Here is a 27750-nt window from a genome sequence, read left to right on the forward strand (position 1 = left end):
GTCTCTTACTCAGGCAGGACTGAACTCCTAAAAAAGTGCTGTACAGGGATTTTTTTTTTTTTTTTGTGGTTGAAATATGAAGGTATAGAAGAACTTTTTGCTCATTGTTGCATCTGTATGAACCGAGTGATAAACACCACCAGTGTGAAACAGTAACTTCCAAGTCATGAATCCTACAGAAAGTTTAGCAGCAAATTTTATTGCCCACAAAAACCTGGTTTGCAGACTGATTTCACAAATGTTCCTGTTTGTTGCTGAAAGATAGTTTTTCAGCTAAGCATATAAGCTGAGCTTTTTCTCCACAGCCAAAGTCTGCAGAAACCCTGCAAGACTGAAATTAAAGGGCAGCAACAACACTTGTTTCCATGTTTGCTGCCTTCTGATCTGTGTGATGTGCATCCATTTCTGGCAAGTCTGTGCCTGCCTCCTCCTTGGCTCTGCCATTGCTCAGCTAAATATGTCATTTGTAACTGGGTTTCTTCCCCTCTAAGACTCTTCCAAGCACATCTGCAGAATGAAAATGATGAGCACCAAGCCCAGGAAGCCTGCATGGAGACATTATGTTAAATTAGGAGAGAAGAGATCCCCAGTGCTCTGCTTTCAGTAGCAGCCTGTTCCCACAGATCAGTATGTATTTATTCATGCCACTGAGATCTTTGTGTGTCACCTGCGCAACCTGAGGCAGGTGAGAGAGAGATGGTGCATTTCAGTGACCCCACAGCTACTGTGAAAGCTGCTCTTTATACAGGAGAAGAAGAAGGGACTAAAAATCACAGTGATGTTTTCAGTAACCTGCACACCTGAGCAGGCAGTCCTTTAAATTAGTTCCTCTGTGATACAATATGCCTGATTATCAGCTTGTTCCTTCCTAAGCCTGGAAAACATTCCTTGCTTCCCTGACAGCCTGGATATTACAGCATGAAAAATGAAAGAAGGAGAATTGGAAATGGTACCAGTTATTTGTGATCACTTCTTCCTTCCACAGATGTTTTCCCCCCTGGGATCCCTGCTCTCTCTGGAGCCTTGTCTCCTTGGTTCTTGGGAATTTTTAGGAGGGAATTCCCCTGCAGCAGTGAATCACATGGCTGCTGTGTCACCTGTGTGTTTTCTGGATTTTAGTGGCCTGTAGATTTTACATAACTCTGAAAAAGTGCACCTAATGGGTGCCACACGAGTGTTTGTGCCGATATACCACCATGGCTTTCCCTGGTGTTTGTATCTTGTGCATCATCAAACAAATCACTAAAAATAGAGGTGATGTCTTGTCTGTCAGACATTTTAAGAATGATAGGCTGTATTCCAGCTGTTTCCTGTTAAAGCATGTAAACCTGTAACCACAATTTATTTTCCTTTTTTCCCCCCTCCTTCAGTGTTGTGCTGGGAGCTCAGAATGTCTCTGCATCTCCGGTGAGTGATGATAGATTCAAAACTGTTCAGAATGAGGTTACAGATTCTCCACTTCCCCTGAACTGCTTGGAGCAAGGTAAGACTCCTCCATTGACTCATATCTCTGCTGAAAACCTGTGGTGCTGAGGAGAAGCAAACTGCAGGCTAATGAGTAACCATACAGATTGCACACTGTTCAGGGCTCAGCATAATGGCTTCTTCCTTCAGCTTTTTACAAACGCAAATAAAATGCCTCATTTCAAATGGAAAAGTAAAAAAGGCTTGATTTTGTCAGTAGACAATGAATTAACATGAGTTTGTAGCCTCAGTGTAAATGGGGAGCAGTAATGGTTCACTTTGATTTGCTTTTTTGGGGGGGTGATGTCAAAATCTGCCTCTAGTTGTGGGCTCTGTCTAACTCAGCTTGGTGCAGCAAGTCAGGGGCTGCACAATGAGCTGTTTACATCCTGATGAGCCATTCCTTCAAATCCCTGTCCCTTCAGCAGAGAGATCCCCCTCTCACTGGGGATCTGGGAACAGGCAAGGGAGAGGAACTAAATGCTACAAGGGACAGATGGGGATTGCTGTCCCTTCTCTACTTGTTTCATGCAGATTGTGGGAGTTGAGGTGGGTAAGAAGAAAGATGAGGTGTGCAAGAAGGGAAAACATGGAAAGTGGCTGGTGAGAGGATTGGGCACATGGGGATATCAAGATGAGTGTAAATGGCTGTGGGGGACATGAATGATGCTGCAGACAGAGCTTATATGTGAGCAGTAAAAAAGCAACCCTAAATGAAGGGAAAGAAACCATAATAAATCCTTGGCCACCTTACTCTGCATTACTGACAGCAAAGTGCCCCTAAAGCAGGAGGAGACCTCTGTCAGCATCCAGATCACAGGAGCATTGAATTGTTCCTGAATTATTTCAGCACAGAAAGGCACTTCTAGGATGCCATCCTCACTTCCCTTGAAAGGCCAAGAAGAGTTACACCCCAAAAGAAAACTCAGATTTGTAACCAGGTTATTGTGGCTTCTGGTAGGAGCCTGACTTCATATGTGCATATTGTCCTGAATAGATTTGCAATTATAGCACCTTTCATGTTCCAGAATTACGTGATCTTTACTAATATTCTTTTCACATTTTTGTTGTAGATAAAGAAAGAAGTTGGGTGACCAGATCTATTTGTAATTCCTTTGTTCACTGGAGAGACAATCACACTTTAGTATCTGAATTGGAGGAAGTTCTAAGGTGAGACATTAGGTAAAGGGATATTACTAACAGTGTAATTCAAATCTATGATCTTTGCTCTAAATCACCTTACATTTCCACTTGCATTGATTTCATATTCACTAAAACACTTTTTTGTTCCCCTCCAGAAAAATAAAGTCACCAGAGATTGGTGGAAAGCTCTCCAAGAGGTCCGTTAATTCAGATGATTTAGAAGCCATACAAAAGCATCTACAACATTTAAAAGGCTTTGAGGAAAAAATGAATAGAAGTGAATTAAAAAGCTTAAATCTATTCAGAAATTTGAACAATGAAACATTACAGAAATTGTATGCATTTCTTGAACTGGGAATGAATCCACACCATGATTATAAATTAAAGGAACCATATAATAAGGAAATAATTGATGAAATCTATAACTTCACATCACTGCAATTACAGAGTGACTTTAATGGGACTTCCATTTTCAATACAATGACCCACTGGAAAGAAATTCAGAGGGCTTTAAAATTAGCTACAAAGCTTTGGAATCCAGCTCTCCTAAGTAATTCCAATTTTAGTGCATTGAAAACTAAGGATGCTCTCAAAATGTTGCTCTCCACAAGCATGCCATCGCTTCTGGAAGGTCTCAGAGACGGTTTGAGTGGATTGGAAGAGATGCCATCTGTGTTTTCTGATGATCTGCTTGAGCCTGACTCCTACAGAAACTTCCCAGAGCAGCTCCTAGCTCTCGAGGAGATGTTTTTTAGAATGATGGGCACAAATGTAGGCTATCAGTACCTCCTGCTGCCTGTGTTTGAGCTGATGAGGGCCGTAGAGAAGTCCATGGGGGAGGCCTGGTGGGATGAGCTGAACGTCTACTGGCGCATAGGGGAGAAGCTGAGATCCATGAAGTGGAATAACACAGCCATTGTCGCCTATGGGCAGTTCTTGGAGGTGCTAAACAGCCATTTGCAAAAGCTGAGTAATAAATCAAGTGGTGTCTTCAGTGAGGAGCTGGATCAGCTGTCAGAGCTCATAACAGCTGTGTTTAAAGAGTTTGGGGAAAGCTCTGGAGTAGCCAATATCTCACAAGTCACTCAAGCCATCCAGAAGACGTTGAACATCTTAAAAGACTTACAGCTGAAATATAATGTCAGTGCATTAAAATCTATAGATCTTTTCTTTAATTTTAACAATAAAACCTTGGAGAGCTTGTCTGAACTTCTGAGAACAGGAATGAAAATCCTTCATTATACAAGTGCCACTGAAGACTCCAGTGAAGACATAATTAAACCCATCTATAATTTAACACATCTTCTACTGCAGGAGTTCAGCCAGTCTCTCTCACAGCACAATTCCTCACTACAGGCAAAAGTTTGGGAGTTCTTGAGATCAGCCTTGGATCCTTTCCTTGAGCCCAGCAGCAATGGCTACAGGACACTCCAGAACTGCTCCTTTGAGCATCTGCTTGACATGGGCCTTGAGGTGCTGTTTGAAAATGCCACTCTAAGGGAGTCCTCAGGCAGGAGCCCCTGCAAGCCCCTCTTGCATTCCTTGGGCATGGAGGGTGGGACAGGGAGCAATGAGACCTTTATCAGGCTGTTCCAGCTGGCCATAAACAACCTGCAGCTGTCCCCAGAGTTTGCTGCTGCCTACAACAACAGCAGGGAGAGCTTTGCCAAGGAGCTGTCGTGCCTCACCCGAGCTCTGCGTTTGTCCCTGAGTTTCCTCTCCAAGTTAGACCTTGTCTCTGGGCTGGGAAACTCGTGGCTGCAGGAGAAGGTGAGAGCTCTGAGTGCAGCCACGGAGGGGCTGGTGCAGGGTGATGCCTCGTGCCCCATCCCAGCCCAGGATGTGGGTGATGTGTCCCCATCCCAGCTTCTGAACGTGCTCCTCCCTGCCCTGCTGAATGAAACAGCGCTGAGCTCCCTGAATTCCTCTGGCAGTGCCACAGGCTGGGATAACCTGACCATGCTCTCCAGTGTGGCACAGGATGAGCTCCACAGCCTGCTGCAGAGGCTCCAGCAGAGCCTCACCATAGGCAGCTACTACACCAGTGTCTGGGATGTGTTTGACAGCTTCCTCAGCACCAAAAGGAACCCAGCTGAAGGAGCTTCCCTTGCAAGGCTCTTGGAAGCCATGGCAAGTGACTCTGCCAGTGATCTGTCAGCTCTAGAAATCACAGAAGCCACCTTCTACATTCTCAAGGCGCTGAACATCCCTGGCCTGCTAAATGAATTCAATATGAGTTCCAGTTCACCTCCTCTCTCCAACCAAACCAGTTTTGACACTGTGATTGATGTCGTTGCTCATCACTTCACTGTTGTGGCAGAAACCCTTTACAACAAGACCCTGCCTTGGACTCTGAGTGACCACACTCTGTCCCCAGCCAGCTTGATCACACAGTGAGTTTGGGATTTGGGAATTGTAATTCCATGCGTGGGTTGTGACCACCATTCTCATTCCAGCATGAGAAGTGTGGAATTTTCTTCCAGTGGAACAACCTAAGCCTGCAATCGCTGTAATTTAGGACACAATGTGTAATGTGGGTTAAATTGAAGAAGAGGAAACTTCTCCTTGAGCTGAAAGTACAGCTGAAAGTCAGACTAACAAAAAATTTTGTGTGTTGGCACACGTATCAATGCAGTGGAACAGAGTCCTGAAGGAGTCTCACCACCAGTGGTAGGCTCATGGGAAAACCTTCCTTTGTGGGATGACTCTCTAATTTTTGATCCTCAGTCTCCCTTAGGTGTGCCTTTCCATCTGTGTAATGCATCCATCACATAGACGTGAACTTTTCAAGTGTGTTTTCTTATTTTGAGAGTGAATGACAGCTTTGGGAAATAACAGCAGAAAGAACTGATGGAATAAAACTGGGGGGGTACCCACTTAGGAGAGATGGCTTTCATCTGGAATTCTTATTTACTCTGCTGAGGAGTAGCATCCACAGCTGACAGGTCCCTCACTAATACATACCTTGTTTTTGAAAGTGAAGCTGATTTAAATTCCTATCTTATTTTTCAGATTTCTGTTTTTAGAATTTCAAAACACCATCTTGCAGGTGACAGCGAACAACAGCTATAACCCTTACCTGATGTGTTTAATAAATTCTGCAGAAGCTGAGGATGGGGAATTGACAGGTGATCATGATTTCATTAATGCTCAGGGGCCTCAGCTGCAATGTGTTTTGTCTAATGGTGGGAAGGAATGGTGCTGCATGGTTTTATCTGCTGGCAATTAACTGGAGCTGTGAGACATGGGCAAGCCAGACTGGGGTTTTGTTTGAGTTATGTCGCTTTGGGATTATGAGTTTCCATCCCAGTCTCTCCAGAAGGTACATCTCTTCTTCTCAGTGTGATGACAGGATGCTGACACTCAGACAAAGCAATCTTACAAATAGAAACTTCTTTCCCTTCCCAGCTTTTTGTAGCTGTAATATGACAGCAGTTATTTCTGAGAGCTAACATGGTGTTTCGCATAGATACTCATCTTGTGTGCTTGATGTAACACCCAAGAGGTTTTACCTGTGCACCAGCATGGGCTGGATTTCACTAGGAACAGAGCACCTACTTGAACTCAGTCCCTTATAACCCAGATTACAATTTGGGCCTTGCTGTGTGATTTCAGAGGTCCTCAGCCGTGTGGGTTTGGTGGAAAATAGCAATGCTCAGTTGGCCACAGAATAAAAGTGCTGATATTCCCTCTGTGAAGTTTCTGGCATTTTTGTCTGGAGTAACTATTGTTTTTTTTCCCCTGCACAGAAAACATCACACTGCTTTTGAAGCAAACTCATCTGAAAAAGAATTCTTTTATGCAAAATAATACTTCTGAGAAACATTCATCCATACCAGAGCTCCTGAAGCTAAAAGTGAGTCTGCTTTAAATGCTGACTTGAAGGACATCCCGCAGTGATACATGAATGTGCAATGGTGGTTTTGAAAAACAGAGTATGGAAAAGAGTTTTTTTAAGAGAACAGCTGATAAAAACTAGGGCTGAAACTCTGTGTTCTGGGGGCTGCCTAGATTTGAAGGTCACCTGTAAACTGGGTTGAGGAACTTGTTCTTTTATCTGTCCCTACTGAGTGTACATCCATTTTTCAGAGAAGGTAGAGGTGTTCCTGTCCTCCCATGGATAGGATGGCTCTGTTTGCCACCAGCTGTCCCAGGAGGATGAGCACTGCAGAGATGGCCAGTGACAGCATATTCCTCAGTGCACCACTAGTTTTAAAATTCAATATATTGAGACTTCCTGAAGCACCTTGCAGAGCTGCAATCATTCTAGGATGCCTCAGCTTCAGTTGAGGAGGAGGCAGGGAGGAGTTCTGAAAGGCACAGATAGGGATTAGATACCTCTGCCCTGCTGAAAATCCATGGAATTGTGCACTCCTAAGTGGCAGTTAGCAGCATGACTAACTGGGTAACTGCTGTGCCTAAGGAGCTGTACCAGCCCCAGTGTGGCTGGAGTCGAGTCCCCACATGCTCCTCTGGCCCCAGATGTCACACAACACCAGAATGGCTTCTGAGGTGAAGCACCAGGATTGATTCATGGAGTTCCCTCACCAGCTTTGGGTTTGGCAGTGCCTCATTTGAACAAAATGCTTCTTCATGACTGCACTAATAGCATGCATGCACTTCAGTCTATTGCTCCATATGAGAAATAGCATTTAAAAGTCCCTTTAAAAAAATACAGCAGTGTGCAATGTTGTTGCTGTGTAATATATCTGTAACAATAATATGATGAGCCTCAGTGTGACAGGTACTTAAGGGCATAAAGCTGAAAATAATACTTCCCCTAAGAGCCTGATAATGTAAATAATGATGTCAGACAAGAGGGAAGCCCATAATAGCAAAGGACTATAATTTGACACAGTTTGGCAGATGAGGAAGCTCTGACTTGTGGCCAAGTCCCTTTCCTGTGCTGCAGTAGATGACCAGGTGGTATCTGAAAGGCTAAACCTGTTGTGCAAGGTAGATTTATTTGGTCTCTGAGAAGATTAATTAATAAACAGGTAAGTGCAATGGAGTACTGCTGTCTTAAGTGTGTTGGGCAGGGGAAATGACATGTTAAGGTTTGCAAGGTTTATTAGATTCAGCCAGGCTTGCCAGAAGCTCACACAATGATTGTCACAAGCTGTTCCATTGGAGACCTTTTGAATGAACTAAATATATATATATATTTCAAAATCCTAGTCCTAAGGAGACAGAGAAAGGGACAGCTAGACTCTTTAAAGCTTGCCTGTTATAATTCTGTCATCTAACTGGTGTTTGTGCATTTTTCTCCCTTTTTTTCCCAAATGTCCTTTGAAGATCTCTCGCCTCCGGGATCTGACAGCACTTCTGTGTGACCATGAGAGCTTTCAGTCCATCCAGCAGCTCTGCCACCTCCCTGAGGCTCCCTTTGGGGAGCTGTGTGAGCAGGGCCAGGCTCAGGAGCAGCTCCTCCGTGCTGCTGAGCTGAGCAGCCAGCTGGTGGCCAACGTGCTGAGTCACAGGAGGATCTCCCAGGAGCTCCAGAATGTCCTCATTGGGGATGCCACAGACATCCAGGCACAGCTCAAGTGGTGAGGCTCTCTCTCTGAGCTAGACTGTTTTAGTATTCTGTTTATGAGATGACTTCTTGCCTTCTCTTTGTATTCTCACTTTTGTTTGTTGTTTTGTTTTTCCAATTCAGGCTTCAAGAAAATGTGCCAGAAATTGGTTTCTTTCAAGAGATTCCTCAGTATGTGGCTACTTTGAATTCCATGTTGAATGTCACTGAGGGTTTAACAGACTCCAGCAAGCAAGGTACTCTTCTGTATTTTCTTTACAATGTTGGTAAACATCACCACTGGTACCACACTTGCTGCTGGAAGTCCCAGAACTGCCCAGCTGCCAGGAAGAGCTGATATGAATGAAATAACCATACAAAATGACCTTGGGATCCTTTATCTGGGGTACTTCCAGAGCCTGTTCAAGACCACACTTTGTTTTCTTTACAAAAAAAAGCACCAAGTATTTCCATCTGAGCAAATTTTGCTGTCCTGAGATGTGATAACTTCAGCCCAAAAACCAGACTGTAAAATGTAGGGAGTAATGACTGCATGTTCCAAGTTTTTTTGACTTTTTTCTTATGAGCAGTGAGGTACCACACTCCCATACTTCACATAAGTGCTTGAGATTTGCTGTGTGTCTGGAGAAAGCTGTAACATCAATTGTTCTTTGACTGTTTATTCCAGAAAAGTTAAGAGATGTATTTAAAAATGTGGAGCAGCTCAAAGAGGACCTCAGAAACACAACAGGAATGTCCACAGCCAGCATTGATGCTCTTCTGGAAGCATCTTTCCCAGAAAATAGCAGTCAGGTGAGTTTGCTGTTATCCTTTAGGGAGGTCTTGTTGCTTTCTACTGCTCAGACCATTAAAACTATAATTTGAGCAGGTCATTGGGTGTGTGACAGCACAGATGACCCCACAGGGGCAGACAGAGGATAGCAGGGCATGTTATGGGTTGGGAAAGCCCCCAGGAGCATCACTGTTGTCAGCCCAGCCATTGGAGACTGGGAGCCATATGGTCCCTTGGGCTGTCACCAGGAGCTGGGCAGCAGCCAGGCACTGCCTGGAGAGGGGTGGCTCTGATTTGGAGCAGGGCACAACTCTCTGGGACACACTCAAGGGGGCTGAGCAGGGTTTTCAGTTGTCCTGGTCACTGGGGAATTGTCCCAGTCCAGGTGGAAAAGCACATTTATAACCACAACGTGTGAGAGCGCTCAGGGTCCAAAAATACCCTCCCAGAATGAGAGAAGAGCTTCCCTTCCTCAGCCTCCTGCTCCTGCAAGCAGAGCTCCAGATGCTTTCCCCCTTCCCAGCCATCTTGTCTGGACTGGGCCCCAAAGAGTGTGCTCTTTTCCAAACTTCACATGCATCAGTCAGTGAGAAATTGAAGCCACAAAAGTTTTTACTACTGTGCAAGCTGGGTAGTAAAACACAGTCCTTAGGATTTGTCCCTGGGAGCAGGAGTAATGAGCAGGCATTTTCTAGTTCTTGGGTGGTTGAAATATGGCACTGTGGAAAGAACAACAGCCAGGCAAGATAAACCCAGGCATGGTGGAGTGTGCAGTACACCCTTAATAATTCTCTTTTCCCTTTGTGCACACCCAGCTCCTCTCTCAGGTGCTGCAGCTGGAGTCCTGCAGTGCCCATCCCACTGACCCACAGCTGCAGGTGGTGCTGCAGGAGCTGTGCAGCCTCCCTGTGCCAGAGAGGACTCGCAGGACCTACCTCCTTGGGGTCACCCTGCTGAGACACTTGGACATTTACAATTTCTTGTACAAGGTTAGTGCTGGATTTTTGGAGTGCTTTCTGCACGCCCTGGCTGAAAGGTTATAAAATATCATTGCAGTGGCCAGAAGCTACACTGATTTACACAAGCCAAAGATCAGGCTTTGCTCATGCAGCAAGTTTTATTGCATATCCATGCTGTGACAGCGTGGATATAAATGAGAATCCCAGCTGGTGTAAAGCAGCAAACCTCATTTAAAGGCACTGGACCTACTCTAAATGCCTCCCTGTCTGCTAGTATCCTTTATGTGCTGTCACAACCTTTTGAACACTCCCAGCTGACCCAAAAATGAGCTAAATTTTTTGATGCCTTGAAAAGGGAAGCCCTGGAAAAAGTCCTGTAACATATCTTTTCCCTATCTATTTGGAACTACAAAGTTATTAAATGATTGAAATTCCCCCCACCCCCCAACTATAGCAACAGCATCTAAGAAAACATTCATGAAGAAGTGAATAGTGAACATGTATTTAAAAATACAGGAGTGATCCTGGGCAAAAAAAAAGTTGTTAAATGACAATGCCAATGAATTTGGGCTCAGGTCAAAAGTCACTTGTGGTGTTTGACACCTGTGCTCTGTGAAATGGGAGATTTGGTCGTATCCCAGCCAGTACATGACACATATTTCCCAACTGCAGATGTTTGGAAATACACTGTTAGATTATGTAATGTTCAGGTGAATGGTTTGCAAAAGTGCTTGGGGATTTAGGAATACTAATCCCATTCATTTCCCATGGGACACCCACTCTGTAAAGCCTCCTTGCAATTTTGAAAATCCCACAGTGCTCATGTTTGACTTAACACAATATGGGCGTGTGCATGCCTGTGCATGCAGATTCCTGCTCATCATAATTGATTTCCTTCCTGCCTCTTGCAGATGTTTTTCCCTAAGGAACTCCAGAAACCTATGGACAAGATGTTAGGCCTTCTGACAAAAATGAAATATTTCAGACACCAGGTTGAATCTGGCATTGATCCATTGCTACAAGCTATTCATTCCCTGAAAAAGCTCCGACAGTCCAGGAAAATGCCACTGACTAAGGTATGTGTAGCCTGCATGTGCTTTTAAGGCAAAATACCACTGAAATGGTTTCCACAGTAATTTCTTATCCTAGAAACCACAGGTGCATTAAACATAGATTCTGTTTCAAAGCAACAGTGTTCTGAGGAAAAGCTCTATCAAACTTATCTGTGGAAGTGTTCAAGGCCAGGCTGGATGGGGCTTCTGGTAGGTGTCCCTGCCCATGGCAGGAGGTTGGAATGAGATGAGCTTTGTGGTCTCTTCCAACCCAATCCATTCTGTGAGTCTGTGTTGCCTTCCTGGGGGAGTTTTGATTTGGAGCACTGGGACCATCATGTGCTCATGAGTGGAGGGGGACACTTGGAGCAAGAATGTCTTAAAGGAGAGAGGATTTGCAGCAAAATACTGGAAGGATCAGCTGGAGAACTGCCCACTAAAGGCAAACCCTCCAAAGTCAGCAGCAAAAAACTGCCTTAGCTTTAGTGTGCATTAGATCACACCCAAAGCCTCAGAGTGCCCAAAACATTCAGTACAAACCCATTACTGCTCTGACAGCTGCAGTAACTCCAGGGTGCTCTGCCTTCATCCAGCACAGTGCCCAATCCATCTCTGATCCATGGTCCAGGAGAGCACAAGTGACAGGAATTGTTCCTGGTCATCATTCTGCCTGCACATTGCAGAGCCACGTGCAGCCATGGGCTGGATGGGGACAGTGATGTGCACATCCATGTGACAAATGTGTGTTGTAACCCAGGTGTGTGAATGTCACCAGGCACACATTATAGGGAATTTCTCTGCACACATTGTAGGCACTTCCCACATTGGTTGTCATACCTGGAAATAAATGTGCCACCTCTGTCATAACAAAAAAATACATGATTTCCATAGAAAGTTCCTATTTTGGTAAATGCAAACCTGTCATAAGAAAGCAGTATAAAAAAGTTCAGTGCTTTCCTTCTCATTCTTTTATTTCTCTCCAAGGGGGATGCTTTCAGTGTGCAGGATTTATTTGTGTTTTGTCTTTTCTGCAGGCATTATTTAAACCAAACAACTCTGGGATAACACATGGCACTTTTAAATCCATGTCAAAAATCCTCTGTAACCAGGAGATCACACCCTTGTTTTTTGAGTCTTTGCTTCCAGACTTTGGAGACCCTGTAAGCAACAGTTCTCATGCAGGGGATGTCTATGTCCAAAAGCTGATGAGGAAATATGGGATTCCTCAGGATTCCAGTAAGTCTGGCTTTTCCCTAGGGCACAAACGTTTCAGAGCTGAACTCTGCTATTTCCAGACAGATCTAGTGCTGAGCTATTCTCCACATGTCTCTGAGGGCTGTAAGTGCTCATTATTTATGGTAGCTGAAGATCTGCACTGCCCTAATTATTGGTGGTTTATTTCCATAAATGTTCAAAGGGAAAACTGCCTGTGCAGCAGAGCAGTGCTTGACACTGCACTGTCTCCCATTTGTTGATGATCTGGTCCTAGGGCTCGACAGGTCACTGCTTTTTCTTGATGTGTAGTTTTCCTGACTGTACTGACATTATTAGCTCCTCTGAGTTCACAAAACTCCATTTAACCTTCAAGCAGATAATGTTGGCTCCAACAGAGAGACTCTTGTTGTCTTGAGTTCAGCAACAGGAGATCTTGGGGGTGGATTGCTTTTGTCAAGATGCATTAGATCAGTCAGTGAAGAGGGCCCTGAAGGTATTCACTGGCCACAGCAACAAACTGGGCAGATGGGAGAAAAAACACACTGGCAGCTTTCTTGTGTCTGGTCTGTTTGTTCTCAGTGTAATTTTTTGCTTTTCTCCCCTTGCAGCCCCATTTTGCTTATCCTTTTACCTGGACCTGGTCAAGACCCCCACTGGAGCTTTGATTTGGTCTTTCTTAAAACCAATGGTGCTTGGGAAGATCCTTTTCACACCAGACACCCCAGAAACTCGAGCAATCATGGGAAAGGTATGGCTCTGCTCCAGGACATCAGCATACACCCACTGCACAGGGCTGTAATTTATCTAGCACAGGCTTGTTTCCCTGGGAAGCAGAGGGCTGCTTTCTCACTGTTTGGAGTATTCATCACATTATCTTTTCCTACTTGCCTTGCTGGCCATATGAGTCATCTTTTGTCTTTGGTTGAATCTTCTCTCCAGAAGCTGCTGTTGGTCTAATATTTATAGGACAATTGTTGAAGGCCTCCAGCTTATAAAGTTTCACCCCCATATTTTCAGCCAGTAGGAGAGATGTGTCTCCCAGGACAAATGCTGTAACCAGTGCTTGTTCACAGGCAGACCAGAGGCAGAAGGAAAGCAGATATTCAAGACATGCCCTAAATATAATATTTTTAAGTACTTGCATAAATCCAGTGTGTTAAGACATTTTGCCAAACAATGAGAGTATGCTAAGAAAAATCCTAAGGAAAACAAATTTGATCTCAGCAGTCTTATTGATTTATTTATTTATTAGTTAAAATCTGTAAGGTAATGAATAAAGTAATCCTTTTATGTTGTGGGCTTCTTTTGTAGTCAAATGCAACCCTGGAGCAGATGGCTGAGTTAGCCCTGAAGTCCCAGGAGTGGCTGGACCAGTCTCCTGTCATCCTGAATTCACTGACTAAGTTAAACCAGACAGTTCCAATGATCAAGGTATGACTTCCAACCTCCCCTCTGCCTCTTGCCAGGAGGGAATCTGTTCACTGAAGCAAACTGGGGTTCCAGGGACATCTTAGGTCAGCTGGGGAGGCCCCTCTCAGGGTGTCCTGGACTTCACAGTTTCTGCCTGTTCCTTAACAGAGATGCTCCTGCCTCACCTTTCCCTGCAAATTCTCTTTCTCAAATGAACTGTTTGTAATATGTTCCCTGACCCTGGCTGTACTGGGGCCTGCTGGAGGGAACACTCTTCAGTTTGCAAATTAACTTTCTGCTTGATGGACTGATCCAGCCAGCCAAGACCAGGCAAGAAATGAATTTTTCAGAGAATGAAACAGTATCTATAATAAGCATGTAGTTCTGGGTACACACATAAGAGCTGGAAGATGTTTTGTACCTCAGTGAATGTAAATAAAATTTCTTTTTCCCTCTCCTAAGAAGCCTAGCCTTGCCTGGATACAGAAGGCAGTAGACTGTAATGTTACACACACTTGTTTACCATTCTCTGTAGTAAAAATTGTCTCCTTTTCTTACAAAAATGAGATCTCTGGAAGCCAAAAGCATTAGCAGTTAATTTTAGGGGCTGGAATTCATTCTAATTTCCATGGCACCAGGAGAAAATCCAGAGTGGAATATGCAAAAGTGAAATGAAATGCTCTCTGCTGATTGCAGTCATTGGTGGAATAATGAAATATTCAGCCAAACAAAAACCTGTGCTGATCTCCAAGTTAAGTTTTGGTTGCCTTTGCATTGTGCACTGGCTGTGTTCACAGGACTTAAAACAGACACAAGGGAAATTTACTTCTAGAATAACTAAAATCATCCATGATTTTTTTGATGGGACTCCAGTGCCTGGTGGAGACTCAGTGGGCATCCTTTCTTGACTCAGAGAAGCACTGACTTGGATTTAGGGAGCTTTCTATGGTGTTTCCATTGCTGACATTTCCCCATCCTGATGCAGAGTGAAGGGAGTAGGGAGGGGGCAGTGCAAATACCCAGAGCAGTGAAGGCAGCTGCTCTGTGGTGGTTTGGAATTGCACAGTGGGTGAGCTCAAGGAGCTTCTGGTCAAACTGATGCTTTGTCTTTCTCTGCTTGCTGGTAGAATGCCCTGCAGAACCCCTTTGTGCAGGTTTTTATCAAGCTGATGGTGGATCTGGACGCAGCTGAGCTCCTGAGTCAGATAAATGAGCTGGGTGAGTGTGTCCATGATGTGCTGCCCTCTTCCTTACTTGTACTTCAGGCCTGGGAGCTCCAGGTTCAGCCAGCTGCAGCCATCCCATAGTCTGCTCTTCTCTGGCCCATGTTGGAGGCTCCAGGGCAAGGCAATCGCAGTGATGCAGAAATCTTGCAGGGAAAAGGCTCTTAGAGAGCAGAGCCCTGGTGTGGAGAGGTGTTTCCCCTGGGTGTTCGGGCTGCAGGGACGGGAGCTTTGCCGCGGTGTGTGGCCACTGGAGGACACTGTTCAGCCGTAATTATGGCTTCAAATGAGCTACCCGGGACTCGGCTGGAAAATGTCGTGGAGAGCTCCCTTGCATCGAAGCGAGGTTCAGATCAGAACTTCTCCAGAGCAGAAGAGCCAGGGATCACATAAATGTAGCCAGGCTGATGGAGCCAGGGGCAGCAATGCAGGAGATGCTCTGCTGCAGTTTGGTAGGTCTGCAAGGCCCTCCAAGGTGACATTTGGAGCTGTGCACTGTGAGAATCACCAGTAACAGTGGTGGTAGTACATCCCTGTGAGTGCATGGGGGATCCCAGTCCCTTCCTGCCAGCCTTGCTGTCCCTACCTGCTTTGGCAGTGAGTGGCCAGGCATATCACCATAGATCTGGACTGTGCCAGCAAGGCCCAGCAGCAGCCAAGAGTGATTATGGTCTGTTGCAGCCATTTACATGCAGTTGGTGCTGACCCCTGTGTTATTCATGAGCAACAGCTCCTGCCTAAACTCCCCATAAAGCCACGGAGCCTGCAGCAGCTGTTCCATATTAGTTACCTTGCATTATGCAGCCACCTTTGAAACCTGCCAGCAAACAGCAGCATCTTTATTAACTGCAGCATCAGGTTGAGTCCACACATCAGCACAGCATTCACAGCTCTGCCTTGATGTGCCTGGATAAAGCATGTCCTCCCCTGAGACACAGCAGCTCAAAAGGAGAGTTGATTACCTACTAAACCAGAGGGTGTGGAAGGAATGGGGAAAGGATGCACCACGTGCATGTCTAAAGCCTCAGCAGGTTAGTGGGGACTTCTGATTTGGGATGGCTGTCACATCCCATTGCTGGCATCCTCCCAAAGGCAAGCTCACGAGCATATTACAAATGATTAACATAAAAACTGGGTCAACAGCATGCCTCCATTGCATTGCTGAGTGCAGAAATGTATTTCACACTGCATATTTCGCAGGATGCCTTTTGGTTTGTTTTCTTTCCTCCTTTCTGGTGTCATCAGCAGCGTGAAGGAGTGGAAAGATGGAGTGGGATTTCTGCTGGGTGTAGTGATGTTGGAGGGGTTGTTTGTGGGGTTTTTCCCTAGATGATATCCGGCTGGAGCTGCAGAACAATGCTGATGTTGTTGAGCAGCTGAACACTTTGGCTGCCCTGGCTGTGAACGTCTCCTCCTGCGTCTCCTTCAACCGCATCCGGCCAGTGCAGGACTTGGACGAGATGGAAGCGGTGGCTAAGGAGCTCTTCCTGAAGAACGAGCTGTTTGCAAGTATGCGACAGTCCCAAGTCCCCCTGACAGCTAAATTCTGCCTGATAGAGTGTGGGAATGCAGCATAAAATATTTGGCTTTTCTCCAGCAACTGTTGTGGTCACAGCTCCCACCACACTGCAGTTGATTTGGAGCAGGTGTGTGTGGGACCTGCACATTGAGACCTCCTTTTCATACCTCCTCTTCCCTTGCACCTCCCCTGTCTGTGGTCAGCTGGTGATTCTCTTGGTTAATTCTCAGTTTGAATAAAATCCCACTGGCCCAAGGTGATCTTTGTGCAGCCATTTCCTTTCAAGCTGCTCTGGGAAAAGGTGCTTTAATCAAGAAAGGTATCACAGAATCATTCAGGTTGGAAAAGAACTTTTAAGATCCTCAAGTCCAAATATGAGACAATTCAATTTATTAGAAGGTCATAAATCACTTGAGGTATTCCAGCCAAGCACCATAATGGTGTACTGGGTCTTCTAAGTCACACTTTTCACATTTGTGGTATTGGATTGTGGGATCAAACTGCAGAGAGGGGTAGAGGGAGCAGAAAATAGGAACTTATATTTGTATCATTAACATATCTTAATGTTTAAAGATTAGATCCACTCATAAATCCTGTGACCTGTTTGCTTTTATACTTCATAATTGAGGGGTAGATAGAAACTTCTACCTCTCTTGGAACTTCAAACCTTGGTAGTATTTGTCCTTTCCCATAGCAGCAGTTTTCTTCTCTGTTCATCCTCCATTCTATCACATGTTTTATATATGGAAAAATCAGGAAAAATGTTCTGGATAGAAAAATTTCTGTGAAGAGGCCTTGTAAAAAGGAGGAGTTTCTACATATCTGTGTGTGCTGTCGACTCCAAAGGAAATCCTTTTCCCTTTCTTTTCCCAGGTATCATTTTCAAGCTGCCTCCAAGGCCTGGCCAGTCAGTTCCTGGTGGCCTGTCCCTCCCTCCTGTGCTCAACTACACCATCAGGATGAGCAGCAGGATCACCCAAACCACCAACAGGATCCGCGAGCGCATCTGGACCGTGGGCCCGCACAACTCCACCTCCCAGAGCCAGATTTACAGCAGGGCCTTCATCTACATCCAGGACAGCATTGAAAGGGCCATCATTGAGCTACAGACTGGCAAGAAACCAGAGGAAATAGCTGTTCAGGTCCAGGCCATGCCCTACCCCTGCTACAACAAGGATATGTAAGTTTGGGTGGCTTTTGCCTTCGTGTTTTGTGGCAACTCATCTTGTCCCTGACTGTTCGAGTTCACCATTCCTTAATACCATACTCACATGGCATAAAAATAATTTCATTCTGTTCAGTTGGGTTTTTTCTCAAGAAAATTCCCAAAAGAGAGAATTTTTGACTCTAAGATGGTCTGTTTAGTTTGCCTAATCTTAGTTTTCAGTGTTTTTTTAATACCTGGTTTGTGGTGGTAACTGTAGGTTTTCCAGCAGGTAAAACTCTCTGTCCCTGTTTTGCTACACATAGTGGGGTTGAGATTTGCCAAAACTTGATTAAATATGAGTCTTGGCTTGTTCTGCAGGTGTTCACATGCAGACAATGCAGCAGAACTTAAAAAACTGATTTTTTTGGGGAAGAAAGGGTGCCTAGGTTTATGAGCTTTACAGTGGCCAAACTGAGTGGAAAACACACAGGGAAGGGATTTCAGGGTCCGTCAGGGAGCATTGCAGGATGTTCAGCAGAAGTATTGATGTGAGGATCACTGTGCCCTGACTGAGGGTCTCCCTTGGAGCAAAGGGATAGGCTGGACCTAGGAGTTTTTCCTACTGAAAAACCTCCATGCCAACTGCATGAGCCAAAAGATTGTTTGGGAGCTGTAAAATATCATTTTTGAGCCACAGCAGAGCTGTTCATCTCCTGTGTCAGCTGGCACTGAAGAGAGCTGGGCACCTAAAACCTGTAACCCCTTCTCAGGACAAGTGAGGTGCCCAGGAAGCAGGAAGGAAGCATCCAAACCCAATTCTGAAGCAAATTCCTGGGTTATTGCTGAGAGAGAGTTTTGTGCAGTAATTAACTCCTGGGAAAACCACTTGCCTTTGGGTTTCCCTCTCCCCAGCCCAGGTTCAGAGGGAGGTGTTTGCTCAATTATTGAAATACCTCAAGGCTTTGGATTGTCATCCAGCAGAAGTCATCACAAAATGTCTGCTTATTGATTATTGCACAGTTATTGCACAGTTATCATACTGGAGAGAAGAGGGGGGGGAATATATATATATATATATATATATATTTATATATATATATATTTATATATATATTTATATTTATATTTATATTTATATATATTTATTCATAAATTTATACATTTATATATAAATATATATTTTATGTATATTTATATGCATTTATATATAATATCATTATATATTTTTATATTATCTATTATAGATTATATATAATAATATATAATATATGGTATATAATATATGTTATTTATGTATTATGTATTATATAGTATATAGTACATAGTATATCATATATAGTATATTATATAGTATATATAAATATATATTATATAATATTATATATATATATATATAATTTATATATGTTGTTATTTTTATATATATAAGCGCCAGTACACAAGAGGTGTTGTGCTATGCTGAATTTTTAGGAGAGCCTTTCCTGGTTCTTTATAAATAAGGCTTCATTTGCATGGAAGTATTTCCTAAAATGCTGGTTTATAGGAAATTTTCAGCTTTACATGGAAAAAAAAAGTTTGAAAACAAATGTAATGTTCATTTCTCACTGTTATTGTACATTATTCCAGGAATACACTGGTTGTGGGTTTTAAGTCAAGTTTCTAAATTAAGGAGGAAAATGTAAACCCTGCAGATGGAATGAAGGGGATCCCCTGCTATAAAAACTTGGTTTCCATGTCAAAAACAGAAATTTATTTTTGACCATTGCATTTGGGATTTTTTTTCCTCACACATTTGGCACTGGAAGGTTTTAGCTAAAATGAGGAGCTAAGAAATATGCCCTGGGTCTGCCTGTCCTGTGGGGTGGTGGGACAGACAACCTTTGGGAAAACACCCACATCCAGACTCCAACACAGGAAATATAGCCTGATCATGAAATTTGGCCATTAGATCTGGGTATTATGTGGTGTTCCCAAATGGAATGCAGTGCATCAGAGAGCCAGGAGATGCTACTGCCCATGGTGCTTCTTGCCTCTGCCAGTGGTGCTGCTGAGCAAGGAAATCCCTCTGCAACATTAAAAAAAATATAAATATTCTGAGCAGTCAGGAGTTTGATGAATAGAAAGTCCAATGCAATGGCAAAGGAGTCTTTTTTAATAATTATTAATTTTACTCCACACTTTGAAATATAAGCATGTCTTTTCCTGTGCCATAGTATTGTTCTGAAAAATATATTCTTGTACAAAGCCTTAATCCTCAGAACATTTTGTATTCAGCTAAAGCTTGCTTTTGCCTTTTACAGGTTCTTAACCAGCGTGACCTACTCTCTTCCATTTGCTCTGATGGCTGCCTGGGTGCTGTTTATAGCTGATTTTGTTAAAACACTCGTTCAGGAGAAAGATCTCAGGCTTTATGAGGTATGGGGAAACTTTCTGGGGCGTGCAGAATTATAAACAGATTTTCCTTATTCGTGGTTGGCGTGTCTGATGTGCAATATTAAATGGAGCAAAACAAGCATTAAGGCAAATATTCCAGATACCTATTGTTTGACCTGCAGTGTGTGAATTCTGACATTATAACCAAGCTCAAAGCCATGGAAATGCAGGGTGTTTGCCCTTCAAGTGGAGGGAATATTGCTTTGCAGTGCTGAACACAGGAAACATGGGCACCTCACAAAGTTACAGAGTCTCTGAAGATTTAAAGCTCTCTAAAAATTGACTTTGAGTCATACCTACTGGGGACAAAGATATGAAAAGTGACTTATTTCCTATCCTTGAAGTTATTATACTTAATATTTCAGAAGGTGCTACATATTACATCAGCTCCTCTGAAATGAAGTTCTTCATTCAGGCTGCCTGTTGGAAAAGAAATGACATTGAGACATTGGGAATTTATGAAATTAACTCAGGTTTTCAGTGTGATCACTGTCAACAGAGATGAACAGCGAAGAACTTTTGTCAAACTAAGCCTCAGCAAGCAACAAAAGCTTTGGGCAGATTTGTTTTTTATCCAACACCATGGAAACAAATACTGATTCACCAAAAACACTTCCAAGAAAGGACACTCTGACCTGTGAGGAGATGAAAAATGAATGAACCCCAGGGTGTGCTCTCTGGCAGCCCCCTACTCTAATTTAGACAACCATTTTCGCTGTCTCCAAGGACCAGGGCATCACTAATCTTTTTAGCTGTGTTATAATCCACAAGAAAACACCAGCACATGTAGTTTCTTCTGGGTTTATCAATACAAATTTGCAGTTTTATGCAAGTTGCAAATTTGCAAGTTTCTTCTGGATTTATCAATACAAATTTGCAGTTTTATGCAAGGGGGATTAATTATCAGCTAATATAAATTAATATTTTTTCCTTCTGACCATAGTAATTTAGCTGTTATTTTTTTTTGTCTTGGGGTTGTGTGAGAAAGGTCTGGTTTCAAAGAAATTTGAGAGCTTTTAGGCTTAAGCCACTGGATCTATTATCATTATTTTAAAAAACAACCAAAAGGCTTTAGAAAACTTACAAATCTAAGGCCAGAATGTGCTTTGGAGCTTGTGGGCTGTGACATTTGATCCTTGCAGGTCCTCTCTGGGTTGTTCTTTTCCAACAGACTGCTCTGCAAACTGTGGGCATTCCTGAAATGGGAGTGCAGGGTTTGTCCCTGGATAGAATGAGCGTGGTCTGGTTGCAGGTCCTGTCCAGAAGCTGGAAAAAGAAATAATTCTTCATTTCTCTGAAATGCCACTTGTGATTGTTATTTTTACCTTCCTCTGTGCAGTACATGAAGATGATGGGGGTCAATGCCAGTAGCCATTTCATCGCCTGGTTCATCGAGTGCGCCATCTTCCTCCTGATTACCGTCACCTTCCTCATTGTTGTTCTGAAAGTGGGTGACATCCTTCCCAAAACAGACACAGCCCTCCTGTTCCTGTACCTGATGGACTACAGCCTGTCCATCATAGCCATGAGCTACTTCATCAGTGTTTTCTTCAACAACACCAACATCGCTGCCTTGGTAGGCAGCCTGGTCTACATCCTCACCTTCTTCCCCTTCATCGTGCTGCTCGTCATTGAGAACCACCTGAGCTTCTCTGTCAAGAGCCTCCTGGTGAGTTCTGCTTCTCCATATTCCCAGGCAGTGTGTGGAGGCAGGGACCTCAGTACATTCCAGCTTTTATTGTACCTCGTGCCTTTCTGAATTCCATCAGTGGGTGGTGACAAGCACGCTAGGAGAGTTGGCCATGGACCTTTTGAGGGACACCTGGAGTTAGCTGTGTCCCCTGACTGAAGGCACTCCTTGTGGAATTTTAGTGAGTTCCCACCTGCCAGCTGAATCACAGTAGTTTGAGCTATGTGTTTTCATTGCAAAACAAAATGAGCTGCTTTCACCCACTCTGAAAAGCCAGGCTGTCTCAGTGAGAGGTTTGGGTTTGCTCATTGCTGCCTCAGATCATCCCTGGCTTCCTGTGTCTCAAATCCCTACACATGGGAGTAGATGTAAAGCCTTGTTTCTTACCAAGGGGCAGAGTAGGTAAGTGTTAGGTTCCAGAAGCCAGACTCATCACCAAATTCAGGAAATGAATTAATGCAAGTGGTAAAAGAATTAACCACATGGCTCCATGAGGTAATTCTCAAGCACTGCTGTATTTCAAAAGCCTAAAATAAAGCCCTGTATGAGGGAGGAAGCTGTGTCCAGAGTGTGGATGCAAAAGAAAGTCAAGCCCTAAGGAGACATTTCAGCCTGTCACCAGGTAGCACTTCCCATCACAGGCCTGGTCCAGTGCTCCCTGTGACTGCTGGGGAAAAAACAAACCCAGCACTCATTTTTCTGGCTATTGGAATAACCCAGTGAGGTACCTGATTGCTTGACTGACCTGACTTCTCTTAGAGACTAATTCAAATGTTTCTTGTTTTCAATTTTGTTTATCCCCCAGAGTCTGTTGTCTCCAACTGCCTTCAGTTATGCAAGTCAATACATTGCTCGCTATGAGGCACAGGGCATAGGTGAGTTTGTGGCTGACAGAGCCAGGCTTTGAGCTCTCCCAGGGGTGGTATTTCACTGGCTGAGAGGGGTTCTGATTGTATTTCTCAATTCCTCTCTGCAGGACTGCAGTGGGACAACATGTACAAGTCCCCAATGATTGGAGACAACACTTCCTTTGGCTGGATGTGCTGGCTCATTCTGATAGACTCCTTCATTTACTTCATCCTGGGCTGGTACATAAGGAATGTTTTCCCAGGTAAGGGTGCAGAGCATTGAGGGTGGTGCTGTAGCACCTGTTTTGGAGAACAGTGAACACAGAGCTGGCTGAGGCAGTGAGACAGGGCACACACTCTGTCCCAGACCAAAGGGAGCACAACATTGTGGATGTCTGAGCCTGTTAATGGCACTGAGAGCGAGCAGAGCAAGGGAGAATTAGGGTTTCTCAGCCTGTCACTTGGCTAGGTAGGTCTCCTGAAGAAGCTGAAGCCAAGGACACAGGAGGGTGTCACTGCAGTCTGGTGGGTGAGAGTGGAGCATGTTAGACTGCATTTGTCAGCTGAGTGATTTTGAGCTGTGTTACTTACATCATTTGGTTTCAAAAAGTAATTCCTGCCTTGGGCAAGAGCCAGTACATTTGTCTTTTGCTTTTCTTCCCCACCTAATGAAGCAATCCACTGGCATACGGAAATCTACCCAGTGGAAAATGTAAAGTTCTCCTGCCCTCCAGCTATGGAGTTACTCAGAATAACAAATTAGTGACTGCTTCCTATTGTGCCAATCAGAAAAGTCTCTACAAAGTCTTGGTGGTGCATGAACATATCAAGAAATCTCTGTGAAGTTAATTTTTGCTGTTTTGAGTGCACCCCACCAGTGGCACTTCCCGAGGAACAGATAGCTGAATGAGACTCCTGTTCCTGCAGGTAGATATGGCATGGCTGCTCCCTGGTACTTCCCACTGCTTCCATCTTACTGGATTGAGTACAACAGCTACCTGCCCTTCTGGAATGAGAAACAGAGATGCCTGCTCTTCTCCAAGCTGATGTTGAGGAAAGAAGTCACCCTCCCCAACAAGATATGTATGTGGATGCTAGAAGGGGTAGCAATAATAATTTATATTTTGGGTAAACAAAGCCAAATTTGTGAAGGGGCACCATAGTCAGAAAACACCATTGATTGTTATTTTGAAGCACAGGAAATATTGAAAGCTGGTACTCACATGAATGGAGATCTGGCCCTTAAATTATATTTGCTCTTTCTATTTGTTGTGCGGAGTCAGTACTGATTTTCACACTCATATTTGTGTGTGTTGTAGTTGGCCAGTTACCTTCCATGCCTGTCTGTCTGTGTAGAAATACACTTTTGTCTGGGCAAGCAAATACAGGTTTCCACTTGGCAAAGGACACGTGTTCTTCTTTGCTTATCTCTTTAAATATTTAGCCTGTAAAATATTAGGATCACACATAAAACCTTGCTGTTTCCACCTAACTGAAAATAACTCTGTAGCTTTACTTCATGTCCTCTAACTTTCTGTGCTTGTTTAGTATAAATGAAGTTTGGTGCTCTGAAAAACCTAAATATGAGACCTTTCCAGAAGCGATTAATGCCTGTTGTCAGGAGTTGTTAGAAGCTTCAGAAGTAAAAAGGAAAAATCCCAGAGAGTTCAAAATGATACACATCTGGTGGCATGTTCTCAGTGTTCCTGGCAGAAAGACACCTGCTTTTCTGTATTTTGGTTTGCTCTGAGATGAAGAAAGTAGCACAAGCACTGCAGTAGCTGTCCCTGACCCTTCTCTTTGGTGTCCAAGGTGCCCCCCACCCTCATGTGGAACCAGAGCCCACCGACCTCCCCTTGGGAGTCTCCCTCCACGGCATAACAAAGGTTTATGGATCCAAAGCTGCAGTGGACAACCTCAGCCTCAACTTCTATGAAGGGAATATCACTTCCCTGCTGGGACACAATGGAGCTGGGAAAACTACAACCATGTGTGTATCCTTTAAAGCAGCTCTTTTTTATCCTGTGGGGTGTGGCTGGGTGAGCAAGAGGGCAAGTGCAGCAGTGGGAGACTGAGGAAGGTGCTTCACTAGGCCAAATCCCTCCTGTAGTTTCACCTTGCTCATGGATGACCTCAGGAGTTCCTTCATCTGTTAGAATTCTTTAGGTTCTAACAGGTCCTTTCCTGCTTAGGAACATGCTTTTTAATCTGCTGAGATAGCTGGGATACACAGCACAGCAGCTGTTCAGGGGTTTTGTTCCATGGCCTGGGGTTAGGTTGTTCTGGAACCTGTGGGGAGCTCATGCACACACCAAAGCTGAAGTGATGCCAGCAAGAAAACTTAATAAAGATACACTTCAGCTGTACAGAGGCATGTGTTGGCTGGGCTGGAATGGCAGGGGATTAATGCATTGGCCTTTCAGCCTTGCTGTTTATAAATTATTATTTGACTTGTTAGATAACAGCACTAAAACAGACCTGTAGAACTTGATTTCTCTACTGATATATATGTGCATATCTCTGAAAGGAACATTAAGCTGATAAATAGAAGACTCAGAAGAGCCAAAATCAGTAAGACAGATGTGTGCTTCACCTCAGCTTATTATCAATTCACCTCATATTCTGTTTGCAAAGTGTAGCAAAGGTGATATGCAGAAAAGTATAAAACCTTCCTGAAACTTAGCAGAGGCTTCAAATCCTGAATAAGGTCACAAATTACTGCTTTTAAATGATGGTTTAAAGTCTCAGGAGAGAAGAAAAACTCTGTGAAGGTGAAGGGTGGTCTGAGATGCATCTTCTCCCTTTAGTCCCTGCAGGACAGCACCAAAAATGAGCTGTAATGTGCAAGTAGTTATTCTGAGCAGAGGGAGTTTGACTCAGCTCCTGCTTGGTGGGTGATTATTTGCTTGAAGTAGATGAAAGTGCTGCCCACTGTGAGGTGTCTCATGGAGAAGTCCTCTCCCATTTCTCATGAATAATGGCAGTGAAATCAGGTCTGCATGCTCTGCTGGGATTAGGCAGATGAAGAGGAGGTTTTCAGTCCCAGCTGTGGTTACAATATGAGGCCCTGTGGGCACTCCAGGCAATCCTCAGAGAACAAGGAGTCACTGCATTCTGGGAATTCCCAGTAACTAAACTGGAAGTCAAGGGCATTCCTGGGTGTGGGGGATATGGGTCTGAGCTAGGGAGAGGGAGGCTGCAGCAGGTAAAAGCAGAGGGGAGGAGTAGCCAGGGTGAGCTTGGAGCTTGGCCCTGCAATCCCACAGAGGGGAACAAGGATGTCCATGGATGTTAATTTGCCTCTGCTCTGCCAGAACCTGGCACACAGTGGGCAGTGGTGTCTGGCTGGAAGGAATGGGAAGGGACACAAAAAAACCTTGGAAGTGGTGACAGCTCCAAGGCCACGTGAAAAAAATTACCCATGGCTTCCTCCTTTTTCTAACTTCCCCTTTCTATTTCATTTTCCTTCAGATCTATTTTGACTGGGTTGTTCCCTACATCATCAGGCACAATCTTTGTGTATGGCAAAGACATCAGGACTGACCAGGAGGTGATCAGGAAGAACATGGGGGTGTGCATGCAGCACAACGTGCTCTTCAACTACCTCACCACCAAAGAGCACCTGCTGCTCTATGGCTACATCAAAGTCCCTCACTGCAGCAAGCAAGAGCTCTACCAAGAAGTGAAGAGGTAGAAAAGTAGCAGGAATGGGGGGGAGGAGGGAGAGAGGGCTGTCAAAATAGTTGTGTGGTGGTGCCAGTGCCCCTGCAAAGCTCAAAATGGTGGATTGGAGGTCTTGTTGCAGCTCCAGCTTAGGGTTCAAATGGTGCCTTGCTCTGACTAGAGGAATATATTGATACCTGTGCTGTAAGAAAACAGTATCTCTTCTCCAGGGGGTTTACAGGCTGCTGTGGCAATTATTTGGAGATGAATTTATAGGCCTAAGGGGCTACTCCTTGCTGCTTTACAGTTTGCCCTGGGAAGAGATTTAATCAACCAGTCAGAAAGATGATGTTGGCTTTATTGGTTCTGCAGAGAAATGAAGCAGCCAGAACATCCCAGGGACTTTGGATCTTGGTGTCTCAGTTGATGGGGTTGAGCCTTTAACCTTGACTTGTCAGATGAAAACTTTGAAAACATCCTCAAAAATGTTTTAAATGAAAATCCCAATGACTGAGCTGCAGGGTGACTCTACACTGTGACCACTCAGCAGAGCACGATTTCATTTCCAGTTACAGTTTTTTCAGGTATTTTCAGATTCCCTGCTTGAAGGACAACTTTTGGGAGTTTTCCCTCTGTTTTGCAGGACTTTGAAGGAGACTGGGCTGTACAGCCATCGACACAAGCTGGCTGGCACCCTGTCAGGAGGGATGAAGAGGAAGTTATCCATAGCCATTGCTCTGCTGGGGGGATCCAGGGTGGTGATCCTGGATGAGCCAACCACGGGCGTGGATCCGTGCTCCCGGAGGAGTATTTGGGAAATAATCTCCAAGAATAAGAAAGGTACTGTGAGGAGAGATGATGTTGCCCTCCAAAGAGGGACAAAGGTGATTTGTGTCATTTTACAAAGATGGTACCAGTGGATTTGAATTGTGGGTTTTGGAGGCCAGAGAGAAAAAAATTTGGGAGACTGGGATTTTGCAATTCTGGAGGGTCCATCCTGGTTGGTTTCTGAAATTCAGGGTCATTTAAAAAATAACTTCACCATAGAACACAGCTTACAATAGTGTAAAATTTGTCTCTCTTGTTGCCTTTCATTCAATTTCAATAATAACTACCAAAAAATGCAGTTGATTTTCACCTGATACTCTGTGTTCCCTCATCCAGTGAGGCTTTCGGCTGTCTCACTGTTGAGATAAGGGCAGATCTGACCAGAATGTGATAAAATAAAATTGCTATTAACTTTCATTGTGTTGGTTTAATAATGTGGATTTACTTGCCATGGGCTGATCCAGAGCAAGGGGAAGCTCTGGAACCCCTGCAATTATAATGATAATATCATTGTGTAGGGAAATACAGAAATTTTTGAGGAAGAAAAGAAAATAACCCAAACCCTTCTAAAATCCAGTTTTGCCATAAAACCAGGTGTCCATTCTGTGGTGACTTTGTTTTCCAGGCAGAACCATCATTCTCTCCACACATCACCTGGATGAAGCAGAAGTGCTGAGTGACCGGATTGCCTTCCTAGAGCATGGAGGGCTCAAATGCTGTGGCTCACCTTTCTACCTGAAGGAAACCTTTGGGGATGGCTACCACCTGACCCTCACCAAAAAGAAGGTTTGTGTCTGAGCTGATCCCAGAGCTCCTGGCAGCTCTGTCTCCAAGGGAGTCATCAGGGC

At 44.2% G+C, this 27750-nt stretch overlaps 1 protein-coding gene across 1 annotated transcript in view; it reads left to right on the forward strand.

The window, feature by feature from the left end:
* ABCA12 (ATP binding cassette subfamily A member 12) overlaps positions 1-27750 on the forward strand; it is a 79210-nt gene that overhangs the window by 22924 nt on the left and 28536 nt on the right. The window contains exons 8-32 of the mRNA XM_058809226.1: positions 1371-1483; positions 2538-2634; positions 2763-5000; positions 5620-5735; positions 6357-6463; positions 7903-8156; positions 8267-8379; positions 8811-8935; positions 9731-9904; positions 10786-10950; positions 11961-12162; positions 12750-12889; positions 13453-13572; positions 14679-14769; positions 16104-16283; positions 17167-17473; positions 19741-19855; positions 21213-21542; positions 22369-22438; positions 22540-22674; positions 23339-23494; positions 24224-24401; positions 25883-26101; positions 26718-26914; positions 27528-27688. Of these exons, the coding sequence (XP_058665209.1) occupies positions 1371-1483; positions 2538-2634; positions 2763-5000; positions 5620-5735; positions 6357-6463; positions 7903-8156; positions 8267-8379; positions 8811-8935; positions 9731-9904; positions 10786-10950; positions 11961-12162; positions 12750-12889; positions 13453-13572; positions 14679-14769; positions 16104-16283; positions 17167-17473; positions 19741-19855; positions 21213-21542; positions 22369-22438; positions 22540-22674; positions 23339-23494; positions 24224-24401; positions 25883-26101; positions 26718-26914; positions 27528-27688 (6103 nt within the window). The remainder of the gene's footprint in view (positions 1-1370; positions 1484-2537; positions 2635-2762; positions 5001-5619; positions 5736-6356; positions 6464-7902; positions 8157-8266; positions 8380-8810; positions 8936-9730; positions 9905-10785; positions 10951-11960; positions 12163-12749; positions 12890-13452; positions 13573-14678; positions 14770-16103; positions 16284-17166; positions 17474-19740; positions 19856-21212; positions 21543-22368; positions 22439-22539; positions 22675-23338; positions 23495-24223; positions 24402-25882; positions 26102-26717; positions 26915-27527; positions 27689-27750) is intronic.

Source organism: Ammospiza caudacuta, chromosome 8, assembly GCF_027887145.1.
Source record: "Ammospiza caudacuta isolate bAmmCau1 chromosome 8, bAmmCau1.pri, whole genome shotgun sequence".
NCBI classification, from domain to species: domain Eukaryota; kingdom Metazoa; phylum Chordata; class Aves; order Passeriformes; family Passerellidae; genus Ammospiza; species Ammospiza caudacuta.